This window comes from Poecilia reticulata, linkage group LG21, assembly GCF_000633615.1.
Source record: "Poecilia reticulata strain Guanapo linkage group LG21, Guppy_female_1.0+MT, whole genome shotgun sequence".
NCBI classification, from domain to species: domain Eukaryota; kingdom Metazoa; phylum Chordata; class Actinopteri; order Cyprinodontiformes; family Poeciliidae; genus Poecilia; species Poecilia reticulata.
Window position 1 is genome coordinate 17,730,182 of NC_024351.1, and position 12,835 is coordinate 17,743,016.

Sequence of the window (12,835 nt, forward strand, 5' to 3'; positions counted from 1 at the left end):
GTAGACGTTGGTGATGCTGAGCAACCTCCAGAGAAGGTATTTTTTTATTCTATTGTCTGGAACAGAGTCGCTGTCAACTACAGGAGGGAGCTGGATGTTGACTTTTACCCAACACTGACAAGGTTACCACAGAAAAATATGTTGAAGGTTTTTTTTCAAGAGCGCTCAAGTCATGTTTTTGCAAAAACAATATGACAAAGATAGTTTGTAACACAGATGTCTCACACTGATCAAATTTAAAACCCAACATTTTATAAACTGTTGTCAGCATGAATTGAGTCATTCCAATTTACTAACGTTTGACTATCTGCCAACTTATTAATGTAATATTCTTTTCACTGTAAACTAAATTACAGTATTTGACCAAATGGCACTAGAACAGCACTGACAATGATCTTTACAAGTTCAACTTCACTACTGATAGTGGAAGCATAGCTCACAGCTGTTATGGGAAACTGTGCAATCACAGGAAGAAATGTTTGTCCTATTTTAGTTTTGGGGCAATTACTTCCCAAATAGTTTTTTTTTTCTTTTTTTTTTAAACAAGGTGTACAACTAGCAACTTTATTGATCTAAAAAAAAAAAGAAACTGGGAGAAATGTTTGAATTTATCGTAATTTTTTTTTTAATCCACATAGGCTAAAATATCCTCCACCAAATGACATTTTGTTTAATATTCCCCAGAAGGTTGCGGAGAAATCACACACTTTTTAATGGCCACCATCAAATTTCCGGCATATTTCTGGATGGATGTTTGCCCACTCTCCTTGGCAGATTTGGTGGCGTTTATTTAAATGGGTTGTTTCACTGGAATAGACCTGGCATTTTTTTTTATAGTCTACAAATAATCAACAGTATATAGGCCTGAACTACATTGTGTCGGAACGTAAAGCTTGAAAGATTCATTCCTCCACGAACTTCACCGGTACAACTGGCATGGAAACAAGCCCTCATCACCATACTGCCAATACCATGTTTGGTAGCTGCAGAGTGGTCAAGAATTATCTTAGCATAAGATAATTATGATTATTAATTATAATTAATTATAATTATAATTACCTAAGCAAGAATTATCCATGGCCTTGCTGATAGCTACAGGAAGCATCTTGAGCAGAAACATTTAAAGAAATATTAAATTAGGGTGGATTCGCATATACGAACTGCTGCATATCATTTTGACCCCATGTGGATTAGATAAAATCTGCAATAAATTCAAACGGTGAATTATTTCTTCAAATTACTGAAGTGGATGTTTAGTGTCAACGCTCCACAAAGGGGGAAAAAAGAGAAGAAACGATCAATTAAGTCATTAAAAGTCTAAAATTAATGACATTCATGCCTCAATGCTCCAACAGAGCTAATTCAAAAGACTACATTACCTCCCCAGCATGCCATCAGGTTATGCAGAAGTCTGTTAATGGCCTATTCATTTTAATCAAGGTGGCTGGAGCAGGGAGCAATCTGAAAACATGGAGGATGGTGGGCTCTGAAGAACAGATCACAGATTTGGCAGAGGTATCTACACTAAGCAGCGTAGCGGAGGACAGTGTTCCAGCTTTATTACCACACATAGCATGTTATTCATTTCATAAAACACAGCGACCAAACAAAGAGCTCTTCAGAGAAGTTCACACAATATGACAAGCACATTCAAATCCCCAAAAAGGTTGTTTGTTTAAAGCCAATATTGTCAAAGAAGGGTATTTTCAAACTTTTATATATATATGTAGATCACACTGAAACTTCTGGAAACAAATACACTATGCAGACGTCAAGCAATAGTTTAACATTCACAAAGAAACTCATAAAAAAGCCGATCCGTAAAGAGAACTATACCTTTTCTCCTCCCTATTTATGTTTTCTAATGCTGTGTGGAACATAGATGAAGGATCTTCAGGCTTGCGGTGTTCAATGTTTACACTCTGAGACAAAAGGCTGAAAGATGGACGCAAACTTAAGAGCTCAACTTAAAGTTTGCCAGAGCAGCACTGCATTACTGGGCACAAAGTTGACTGTTTTGGGGTTTGAAACGTGTACTTCAGGAATTGCCTGTCCCACGGCCCTTGAGGTTATTAACAATAATAAAAATAAAAATAAAAAATAGTTCACCAAGTTCAGACATGCTAAATACGGGACCTGAGCCAGCCAACTGTTGTGGACCTGATCCCTTCCCCCCACTGTAAGCTAACTAAGGCTAGCCATTTCCCAACCAACGCTAGCTTAAATAAGGCTTTATCCTTCAGCAGTCAACTAAACATCTATCCTGCTCGTTCCACATAATAGGGTCGAAGTTGAAGCAATGGTTTTTTAGCTTAATTGCTCTATTTGAAGAACTGAGTTTTGATGACAACGGTGAAACAAGTCAGCCGGGCAAAATTGCCAAACACAAAGGGAACTCAACTTGGAGCTAGCCAGGAGTTAATGTCGCTAGCTTGTATTTTAACAGCTTCATAATAAGTTTGAGGCTAATGACACGCACACGACTGGTTGCATTTACTAGTGTTAATTCTTGTCTGTGTCACTGTGTGGGTGTCAGTGCAACTGCTGCTCGTATCTTGTTGTAAATAAGACATCCATGGGATCAGCTTGAGGCCAGGGCTACAGCTACTTAGCCAACTAGCAGAGCCAGCTAGCTCGCCCGGTAAAAGAACAGAGACCGGCTTACATGTTCCTCTGAGTTTCTCTCTTTTCTCGATGACGATCGCGTCCTGGAGGAGATGAAGGCGCCGCTCCGTGTCCGGGGGCTCTTCCTCGTCTTCTCCATGTTTCTCTCCTTTGAACTGTCTTCACCGAATCTCTCCAACCGGCTCCAAACACTGCTTCAGTGAGCGCAGCATCGAGGCGCCATTTCTCCCTGTCTATCTCCCGGTCTATCTGCTCCCTCCCAAGCGGCTGTGAGTCCTTCTGGCAGGTGCCTTTATTATTATTATTTTCTGGCAGGGCTACTATCCCCACAAAAAAGACAATAAATATTTTAACATAAAAAACACGCTTTTGGTTGACACTTGCAGAAAAAAGTGGTCCAATAAACACACACCTCACAGTTTTGGAGTGACACTCAAGCTTTCCTCCTGCATCTCAATAAATAAGTATATAATCTAAAACTTCTTATTTTAGTACTTGAGTTTAAAAGGGGAAAGTCACATCTTATATGCAATTATTACACGAGTTGTGAAATATGTCTACTTATTTTTTCTACTTATTTTTCAAGTAGGTGTAGCATGTGGCTAATGAAAATCACAAATTGGGTTTCTCTGAAAATGTAAATAAAAAGCAACAAAATGTATGTAATATAATTACACATAGTTAAGACTGCTGAATTGATGAATACGTTGTCCGTTCAGAGTGCTGTGAGCAATCATATTATTGGAAAGTTAGGTTGAAGGAAAAAGTGTCATCCAAAAGTGTTGCAAAAAGACATACAAGGGGCATTGATAGCAACATATTTTAGAGAAGTATGAACCAATTGTCATTTCAGAGTGTGAGGGAGACTTACAAGTCATGGATTGCAGCTGAAGTCAGATCTACATCTGCGGAAGAGTGGGGAGGCAGAATAAAAGCTGCAGGAGGTCCAGTGTGAAGTGCCTACTGGTTTGAGGAAACCATTTCATCTTTTTTGTCTTGTTTTTGGTCCAGCATATCCACCTTTATGGAGAGATGGTGATTTAATTTTCCAGAAGGACTTACCACCTACCCACCCTGTCAAAGTTGCAATAACTGCTTTAATGACCATAGTGTTGTTGTGCTTGATTGAGCAGGAAAATTGCATGACCGAAACCCAATGAAGAAAAGAGAAAGATGAGACACGAGACCTAATAGTGCAAACAAACTGCTATGAAAGCAACTTGGGCTAGACCTCAGCGATCAAGCAGCATTTATGCAAGTATTCACGCCATTGGTCCCCTAAACAAGTATCAAGCACAAACCCTATGCAGTACATGTTCATACTTTATAGTAGACTGAGATTTCTGGTTTTAAAAAAAAAATTAAATATAATTTAACGTTCAAATTTTCTAAGGTGAAGTTTGTGTTTTCATCAGCTGTGACCCATAATCATCAGAAATAGTAAAAAGAACACATAAGAATTAGAAATATACACGAGATTATTTGTTTTGTTTCTGTATTTAAATGATTGAAATAAAATGGCTGTAATGAAACTTGAGACAGCTAATATCTTATTGTTTACATTTATGACCCCCTCCAGGTTAAATATTGGTTTAACCTATATTTAGGTTAAACCAATCACATATACCAGATGTGATTGGTTTAACCTAAATATAGCTGAGCAGTGCTGTAGCATTACGACAGTAGCACTTTACGGCAGCTATTTCTTGCTCTGCAGAGCTGCCGCTGCCAGAAACTTGAAGCTGCAGATGTGCAACCCTGGTTTAAGCCACAAAGCGAAAGCTGGTAAGTCGCTATTTGACTTTACGCTTAATATGAGCATGTAGTTAATAGTTTTTTGCGTGTCTTTGTGTGTGTAAAAGCCACGTTTATGTGTTCAGCTTGTGTGTCGCTCTTAGCGTCGACAGCCGTCTATACCCACTTGCATAAATAATCTCATCGGCAAAGGCCGCTTGGGTGTGTGGCTATTTGTCAAGAACGGCTTGTTACATTGGGCACTTTCCACTACTATTCTTAGCATACTCTTAACGAAGGAATGAGTTTTAAAAAATGTTTTTAAATTTTAAATATGTCACCACAATTAATTTGAAGCATGCTATTTAAAGCTTCGACAGGCTCTGCTATCATAGCGTTGTTGTTTTTCTTAGATGGAAAACACAGAACGGCATGAAAGAGACTGACTCTGTGGCTGAGAAAGCTGAGCAATGGTAAGTCAGAATAAATAAACCGGGAAGCGTTATTCTTGCATTTGTTGGTATTACTATTTGCGCTCTACCTTATATCTACAACTCTGCAATGTCTCACGGATGCATTCACACGTCTTGAGCTTTTCGCAATTGAACGCTTTACAACCACAAACTATTTTGTATTTTACTACAATGTTAGGTGTTAGACCAAATAAAAGTACTGCATAAGTGTAAAGTGGGATCAAAATGAGACAAAGTTGTTTTTTGCATTCCTCTGTTCACTGTAATCACAAATGCAAGTTTGTTTTTGTGCATGTCTACCAAATTTGCATATTATGAGACCAGAATTATAAGTCTATTCTTCTTCACCAATTAGTTGAAGGAAACTGATTTGGTTTTTCTTCACCCAATCAGTTTTCAGCATTGAAAACTGATGTTGATGGAGCGTCAGTTTTCAAGTCGTACCACAGGTTCTCAACTGGCTCTAGGTCTTTGGCTTGGCCATTCCATTGTGAATATATTCTTTTGTATACTAATCCATTGTAACTGTAGCTGTAGACTTAAAGGTACTTTCCTGGATTTTAACGGTATCTGCGTAAAGTAAACTAAAAACAATCAACACTTTTTTTATTGTTTTCATTCCACTTTCCAATTACCTTGAGCATAAAATCACCTTAGAAGTAAGGATGTACATGCGACAAGACATAATGTGAAAAACCTCCAGAGATACAAATGCTTTTGCATGCCACTGTAATTTGGTATTTTGGTTTCAGGAAACAAGAGCAGTGGAAAAGTTAGCAGTATAGTGTTTATAAGGCATTATTTGGAGAGGAAACTTAACTATCAGCTGACATGTTTTTGATGGATTAAACACTTTTCTTTTTTTTTTTTTTACACTTTACCTTTCACATGTTTTATTAACAGGCGGTCAGTGAGGAAAATGAAGAAGATGTTCCAATGAGTCGTAGTTTCTCAGTAGAAGACCTCCTTGATGAAGTGGAGAAGATCTGCTACGATGCGTCAGGGACATCAAAGGTAACTCATCCCCTCTCAATGCATATTTATTGTGTGATGGAGTTGTTGTCATATAAACTAAGACTAAAAGGTAAGTGCGTGCTATGAGAATGCAGTTATTACATATTTCGACAAAACATTAAATATACAAACCAGACCAACGTGGTTTGACCAGTGTAGTTTGCACAGTAGAGATTCACAGAGAAATCAACCAGTGCGTGGAAGTGGACCAGACCTGACAAAGGCGCTGGCCATCAGAAACTCAAAAGTCCTTTGCTGAATCAGTGGATAAGCCTTAGTTTAGTGAAACCAGGTCGCCTCTGATGACAGTACTCTAGAAATGTCCTGTCGTGGTGAGACAGGTCTGTAGGTTGTTCAAGCTGTAAGAGGGCGAGTGAGAGCAAGACTTTCAGTAGATGACAGAAAAGCTAAATTGAGTTCATAAAAGCTTTCAGCCTCTGGCTTTAGAAATGTTGGCAGCCTTTTTGAAATCTCAGAGTTAACATATGGATCCAAATTCTCCTAAATATACATCTTGAGTGTGCTGTTTTAGTAACGTTTGCCACATGCTAACCCCTAGTGTAGGGTCCTAACACCAATTAAAATGTCTTTGCCCCATCACAAAACTCTGTTTCACACTGACATATTGTTTCATCTTGTAATATTAATAATTGACCACTCCATAATTGACTTCTTCTTATATTGTTGTTCTTAAAGGGTAATGGCTAAAAAAAATGGTAAAACCAGGTCGAAGTTCAAAATCTGCGTTTAAAAATCAGTCGCAGAACTTTGATCCTTGCGTCTGCAGTCAACATCTCTATTGATGGGCTTAATACGAATGTTGCCATGTTAAATCCAGGTGGAGATGGTGGTGAGGCTGTGGAAGGATGGCTTTACCATTAACGACGGAGACTTCCGCAGCTACTCTGTGCCAGAAAATCAAGATTTCCTGGATGCCATCAAAAGAGGGTGAGTGCCTCTATTGAGGCACTCAGCATATTTTGATCCGAAATATACTCAGAATGCTTACTTGTAGTGTAGTCGTTGTTTCTAACTGCATATAGCATATAATAATTTAATCCATTTACACCACCTTAAAAGGAATGTTCAAGAAATGAAGCAATGTTTTCTGATGACTTGGTTCCTTTATTTGTCTGTTTGCAAGTTCTTCAGGCATTTGAACACTTTTTTTAAAATCCTGTTTGTCTTTTTTATCAGTAAAATTAGCATCCCACTTGTTCTTTACCTTTGAGCTGTGCACAACACTGCACCAAGCCAAAGTTTGTCCCTACTTCGGTACACAAACAAGCATACAGACAGTAGATCTATCCCATTTCCCCTTTGTCTTACTGATTGATTCATCTGATAAGACTCCTTCGCTGAACTTTGACCTGTCCCAGGGAGCTTCCAGCGGAGTGGGAGAGCAGAGCAGAGGAAGAGGAGCTGGAGATCAGTGTGGAGGATATGACTGAGGAAAACTACGTCCCCAAGAAGAAGGCTTTTCACCCATTCAGCGGGAGAGGATACCGACTGGGCAGGTGAAAGCTTTTTGCTGTTTCATTTTATTCTTTTATTTGAAATAGATCTTAGAGCCTACACTGAGTTATTTGGAATATAAAGAGAGGAATACTGTTACAGTATCATTAAACTGTACTGCCTCTGCTAAATAGTCAGACTGTCTCAAGTTTCAGCATGGTTTTATTACCACATCTGCCATAATACTTTAGACCACTAGGTGTCCCACTAGGTCCATGTATTGAAACACCCAGAGGCAAATCCTAAAAGGCCCTCTGTCAGCCTTTAAGATTTAGGATCTCGTCTACAGGAGATCTTACGCAAATGTCATGTTGTTCAAATCATGCATACATTTAAAAAATAATATTTCACATTATAGTTATGTTTGAACACTACCAACTTTTGAGAAAATGAGCATGAGTGTCTTTGCACCTGCTTTTCACACTTCAAAGCAAAGGTTTGTCTGCTTCTTGTTCCCCATGTCCATTCCCAGCGTTGCACCCAGAGTTGTGGCCCGGTCACCATCTGTGCATGAGGACGGAGAATCTCCTCCTATTCCCATGGTAACACTAGACCACTCCCTTCCCGTCACCTCTCTGCAGATCTGGTTGGCCGACGGCAGAAGACTGATACAGAGGTTTAACCTATCGCATAGGTGTGTGTTCCCCCCAAACTGCACCACTTCACACACAGGAAAGCCGATCTTTATGAAGAATATCTCAACACTGGCTGCTCCCGCTGCGCTGCCTGTAAATCCCATAATCTCTAAACATCATAGTAAATATGTAGTAAAAGGCAGAGGGGAGTGAGGGTGACAATTTTAGGTTATTGTGGCTCAAGGGGAGGGGTTAGAGAAGGGGTTTATGTTTTTTTTTTTGGATTACATAAAGCTTTGTTCTAGTCTGATAAAGTTTGAAGGCTGAAGAAATGGCGCACAGGGGTTTCAGAGACATAATCTGAATTGTAGCAGCGGTGTGGATCTATAAAATCCCCAGTGAGGAATTGCATAACTCTGATGCAGCATTTATATAACAGGCTAAAGGATGAGAGAGGACCGAACCCCTCCTGTCTTAAGCTATAGTCTCAGAGTGCAGCAAGTGTTTGGGCTGCCACAGGTCTGCCGGGTCGTCATTAATAATAGATAATGTTACCAGCATGCTGCCTCAGATCTCACGTGTCAACACGGGGTGGAGTGTTAGTCTGAGAGTCTTGGGCTTCCATAAAGGAATCGGCATGTTTTACACGGGATGTTTCACCTGGGGGGTGTGAGGGAAAAATAAAGAAATTCATTCATGTTTTTTTTGTTTTTTTTATCTTTTCAGGATTATTATGGAATAAGAATATTTAAATGTCTGTCACTGATTAGTTAACTAAAATGTAGATCCGTCCATTCATCCATTTGTCCAGATATCACCTTCTATCCATTTCTCCATCCTTTTGTCTGTCCATCAAAACATTTATCCATCAGTCATTATTTTATCTGTCCATTTATAAATCCTTTTGTCGTTTCTGTACCCATCTGACCAACTTTCTGTCCTCTCCAGGATGTTGGTGTTTTTGTGATTGCTCATTTTGCAGCATTTTTCTCAAAACATTGTGATCGAAAGTTACACCTTTTTAAGCTTTATTTTTTTCTAAAGCCTGGTCTTACAAAAAAGTTTAAATTGCTGCACATAACCTTCTGCAAAATGACAGGATTTGAACATTGTTAATATTTAAAGTGCAAATAATATTTTCAAGAACATTCTTGAAATATCATCCTGACGAGTTGACAAAGTCCAAAAGAAGAATTCCATGTTGGTCGTTCAAGTTAACATGAATTTATGCACAATAGAAGCAAATCCTACAGAACATCTCAAAATGTTTTTGCAAAAAAAAGTTATTGTTTACCATCACGTATTCTTTCATCTTGGCTTCTTTTCACGTTCGGCTTTCAAAAGACGCCATGAAACAGGACGTTGAATTATCCAGGGACTAATTGGATTGGTCAAAATTCAGCTGGGTTTCCGTGAATGGTCAGAAAAGAAGAAACTACAGAAAACGTTAAAATGATTGGTCAGATGTGCGTAAATCGCAATTCGCTGCAAACCGATGACTAAATTGGCATAAATAGTCGCGATCGCAAAATTGCAACTTCTATAATTTAAGCCCAACAAACCAGTTCACGGCGACTATAAAAACAACCCAAAATGAGCAAAAATCTCTCTGTGAACCTCGTTCACTCCTCGGTTCTGAGTTATGATTCTCTTTTAAGGATCTCCGACGTCCAGGATTTCGTTGCCCGCTGCCAGAGGAGCTGTCCACCTTTCGTCCTGACGACATCACTTCCTTCCCGTGAGCTCAGCGACAAAGAATTGAGTCTCGAGGAGGCGGATTTGGCTCACGCCGTCATCGTCCAGAGACCCCTGAACACACAGGCTCTGTTTGGACACTCCTGACCGAGACGGTCCCATACCTCACACAGCATGCTACCTTCCCCCTTCTCTTCATAGACACGTCATCGTCTTTTTTATATATATATATATATATATATATATATATATATATATATTGCACCCTTAAGGCGCAATGCACCTCTTAGTATTTTAATCTTCACTGTGCACTTTGAACTGCACTTTGTTGTCAACAAGCTAAAAGTAATATTCTCACCAGATTAGTCAGAAAGTGCTAATCAGGGGTTTTTCTGTTGACAGCGTCTATTTTGTCTTGATCTTTTGGAGAGGAAAGTTTTTGTTTCCAAAAACAGGCTTACGGAAACCCAGCATATTGCTACACAGTGGCGTTACATACAGCTCTGGAAAAAATTAAAGAGACCACAGCACTGAACCTTCTGGTTATTCCACCAAATATAGATTTCGGAACTCTTCCTGAGGTTATTGTTTCTAAATGAATATGAACTTGTTTTATTTGCATTATTTGAGGTCTGCAAGCACTTCGTCTTTTACGTTATTTTGACCATTTCTCATTTTCTGCAAATAAATATTAAGAAAACAATATTCATTTTACTCAAACATATACCTATAAAAAGTAAAATCAGAAAAACTGATAATTTTAAGTGGTCTGTTTTTTTTCCCCCCAATCATATCGCTAAATCTGATTGATTTTGGTCTCTTTTCTTTTTTAAAACTCTGCTTTTTGGGGGGGGGGGGTGGACTGTACAGCTTTAATAGTTTCTAAAAACAAGTTTATGGGGCAAAGGTTTTGGTTGGCTGGTGTTATGCATCCCGAATGGCCTCCGAACGACCTCAGTCCTATTAGAAAAACGATAAACAAAGGCTTAAAATCAGGGTCCATGCCAGCAAACCAATCAGAGTGAATGAGCTCTGTTAGTTCTGACCAGAAGAGTGGTCAAACATCCGGACAGAATTGTCCAAAAAGCCTGATGATTTCTTAAGCGATATTTATGAAAATATGAGTGTGTATGTGTGTATTTATATATGCACATGATGAAGAATGCACGTATAACTTCATAACCGTGTAAAAATACATTTGTGGAGCGTTCTTGTTTTCAGAAATTATTAAAGTTGTATTAGGTGTACTCACTTTTATCATTAAATGTTCCAAAAATATGAAATTCATTCATTCATACACAATGAGCGGGTGATTCAGAAATGCCCTTCCCCTCATACAACTACTATCAAAGTCTTCCCAATGTAAGAACACATCTCTTATGCACTGCAGTTTTAAAAAGGCGCTGATAGGTGGGACATCCGTTACATATTCATGGAGGTGTGATGTTTTGTTTGCACATTATTGATATTTTTGGCCTTGTCGTTTGGCTCTTTCAGGTGTTTACATAATTTTATTGTTTTCTTTAAATGTCAGTATTTTCCTTCTCCTTTTATTGAGGCTGGTGGGAATATGAAATCTGCTGTTTTACTTGATTGAATGAATGACGAGCATATCTTGAGAATTCATGTTTTGTTTCAGTACACCCTGCACAGCTGAGCTGCTTGTATTTCTGCTTAATTTTTTTTTTATGCCAGCTGAAGGCTTGAACTCAATTATAATTTTACGTGGTTTATTTTTTTTTCATGGACAGTCTTCATTTTTAATCTCAGAAACTCTCACACAAGACTAGGTCTGCTCAGATTTGTCATGAGATTGTCAAGAATGCCAAGGTATAGAATGACTGCTATACTGTATTTCTAGTTAGAGGTGTGCCAAACTATCCATGCCTTATGTAAATGTGCTATACAGTGATGTCTAAACAAGCCTGTACTATTAAAAAAAGGTACTTAAAACTGTCAAGGAGGAATGTCTTTTGTCTTAATTTAAAAAAAATAATAATAATAGAGCGGTCTGAATCTGTCCATGAGACAGGATTTGGATCTGTGGTTACATTTTTAAATATTCAGTTCCGCATTAGGAAATGTTCACATATTGATGTCAAATCAATTCTTTGTTGCATACCCCCAATTGAGGTAGAAGTGTCTTAATTAGTTCATTCTAATTTGCTTAAATTTAATAGGGGTGTCCTCCAATCAGTGGTGATTCTAGTATAAATTGAGCCTCTCCCATTTCTGTAGAGAACTGACATCCCTTTTATTCCTCACAAATTAAATCAGGTTTCATTAAGCTTAAAAAAAAAAGATAAAAGAATGAGCGAGTTGAGGTAGACCAACCTAGTTTTTGTAGATGTTACAGAATCAAACAGAGCAGCTTAGAGACTGTGGAAAAATAGGGAAATTACCCTTTGAGACAAAGCTGCATTTTTTTATTTTATTTAATTTGACCCTTTTTATTTTGCACACAAGTCCGTTCTTTCTTCTGTCTCTCCTCAGAAGAACCCAGAGCACCATTATCCATCTTCAATATTTCAAGCAGAGCGGTTTGGGTGAGGGAGGTGAGGATGTCTCATGCCTGTAGAAAATGAGCTGACATTCTCTGAACGGTGAAGGTCGCACAGAAGAACCCTAGATGAAAAATGTCTTTTCCTCTCCATAAATTTACAGCACAGCACACATAGTTTTCCCTCACCGGACCGGGGAGACTGTTGGCACCCCGACCTCCGCAAGCCAGATCGTGCCGTTTGGCCATGGATTTAAGGAGAACACATTTCCTTTTGTGCTACATATTTAATAAGGCTAAGCACGCAGGGAATTATTTTTCCTTCAACTCCCGTATTTCCTTTCTAAATGTCCTTTTTTATTTTCATTTCTTTTTTTACTCGGGCAGCAGCCCGGCTTTTATTTTGCACATTCCACTTCACGCATAACAGGTGTTAACGCCGCGTTTCCCCATCAGATACGGTTCCCCTGCGTCTTCTCGCCGCTCCGCATCGCCCAGGCGGCAATGCAGATGCATGTGTAGATGTATATATGTGTATGTGTGCGTATAGATGTATAGATATGTGGATAGATGTCTCTAGATATATATGTGTATAGATGCATATATATATATATATAGATAGATAGATATACACTGCTCAAAAAAATAAAGGGAACACTTTAACATTTAAGTGAACACTGAAGTGTTCCCTTTATTTTTTTGAG

The 12,835-nt window shown here is 38.6% G+C and overlaps 2 protein-coding genes across 2 annotated transcripts in view; one reads left to right on the forward strand and one right to left on the reverse strand.

The window, feature by feature from the left end:
- Positions 1-2,885, reverse strand: part of atad2b (ATPase family AAA domain containing 2B) — an 86,358-nt gene extending 83,473 nt beyond the window's left edge. The window contains exon 1 of the mRNA XM_008398289.2: positions 2,666-2,885. Within this exon, the coding sequence (XP_008396511.1) occupies positions 2,666-2,764 (99 nt within the window). The 5' untranslated portion in view covers positions 2,765-2,885. The remainder of the gene's footprint in view (positions 1-2,665) is intronic.
- Positions 2,886-4,298: 1,413 nt separating this feature from the next.
- ubxn2a (UBX domain protein 2A) lies at positions 4,299-11,591 on the forward strand. Its single transcript, XM_008398287.2, has 7 exons — positions 4,299-4,410; positions 4,773-4,832; positions 5,736-5,846; positions 6,685-6,794; positions 7,226-7,363; positions 7,834-7,995; positions 9,595-11,591. Exons 2-7 carry the CDS (start codon positions 4,830-4,832, stop codon positions 9,776-9,778), a joined length of 708 nt encoding a protein of 235 aa, XP_008396509.1. The 5' UTR covers positions 4,299-4,410; positions 4,773-4,829; the 3' UTR covers positions 9,779-11,591.
- Positions 11,592-12,835: the final 1,244 nt, after the last annotated feature.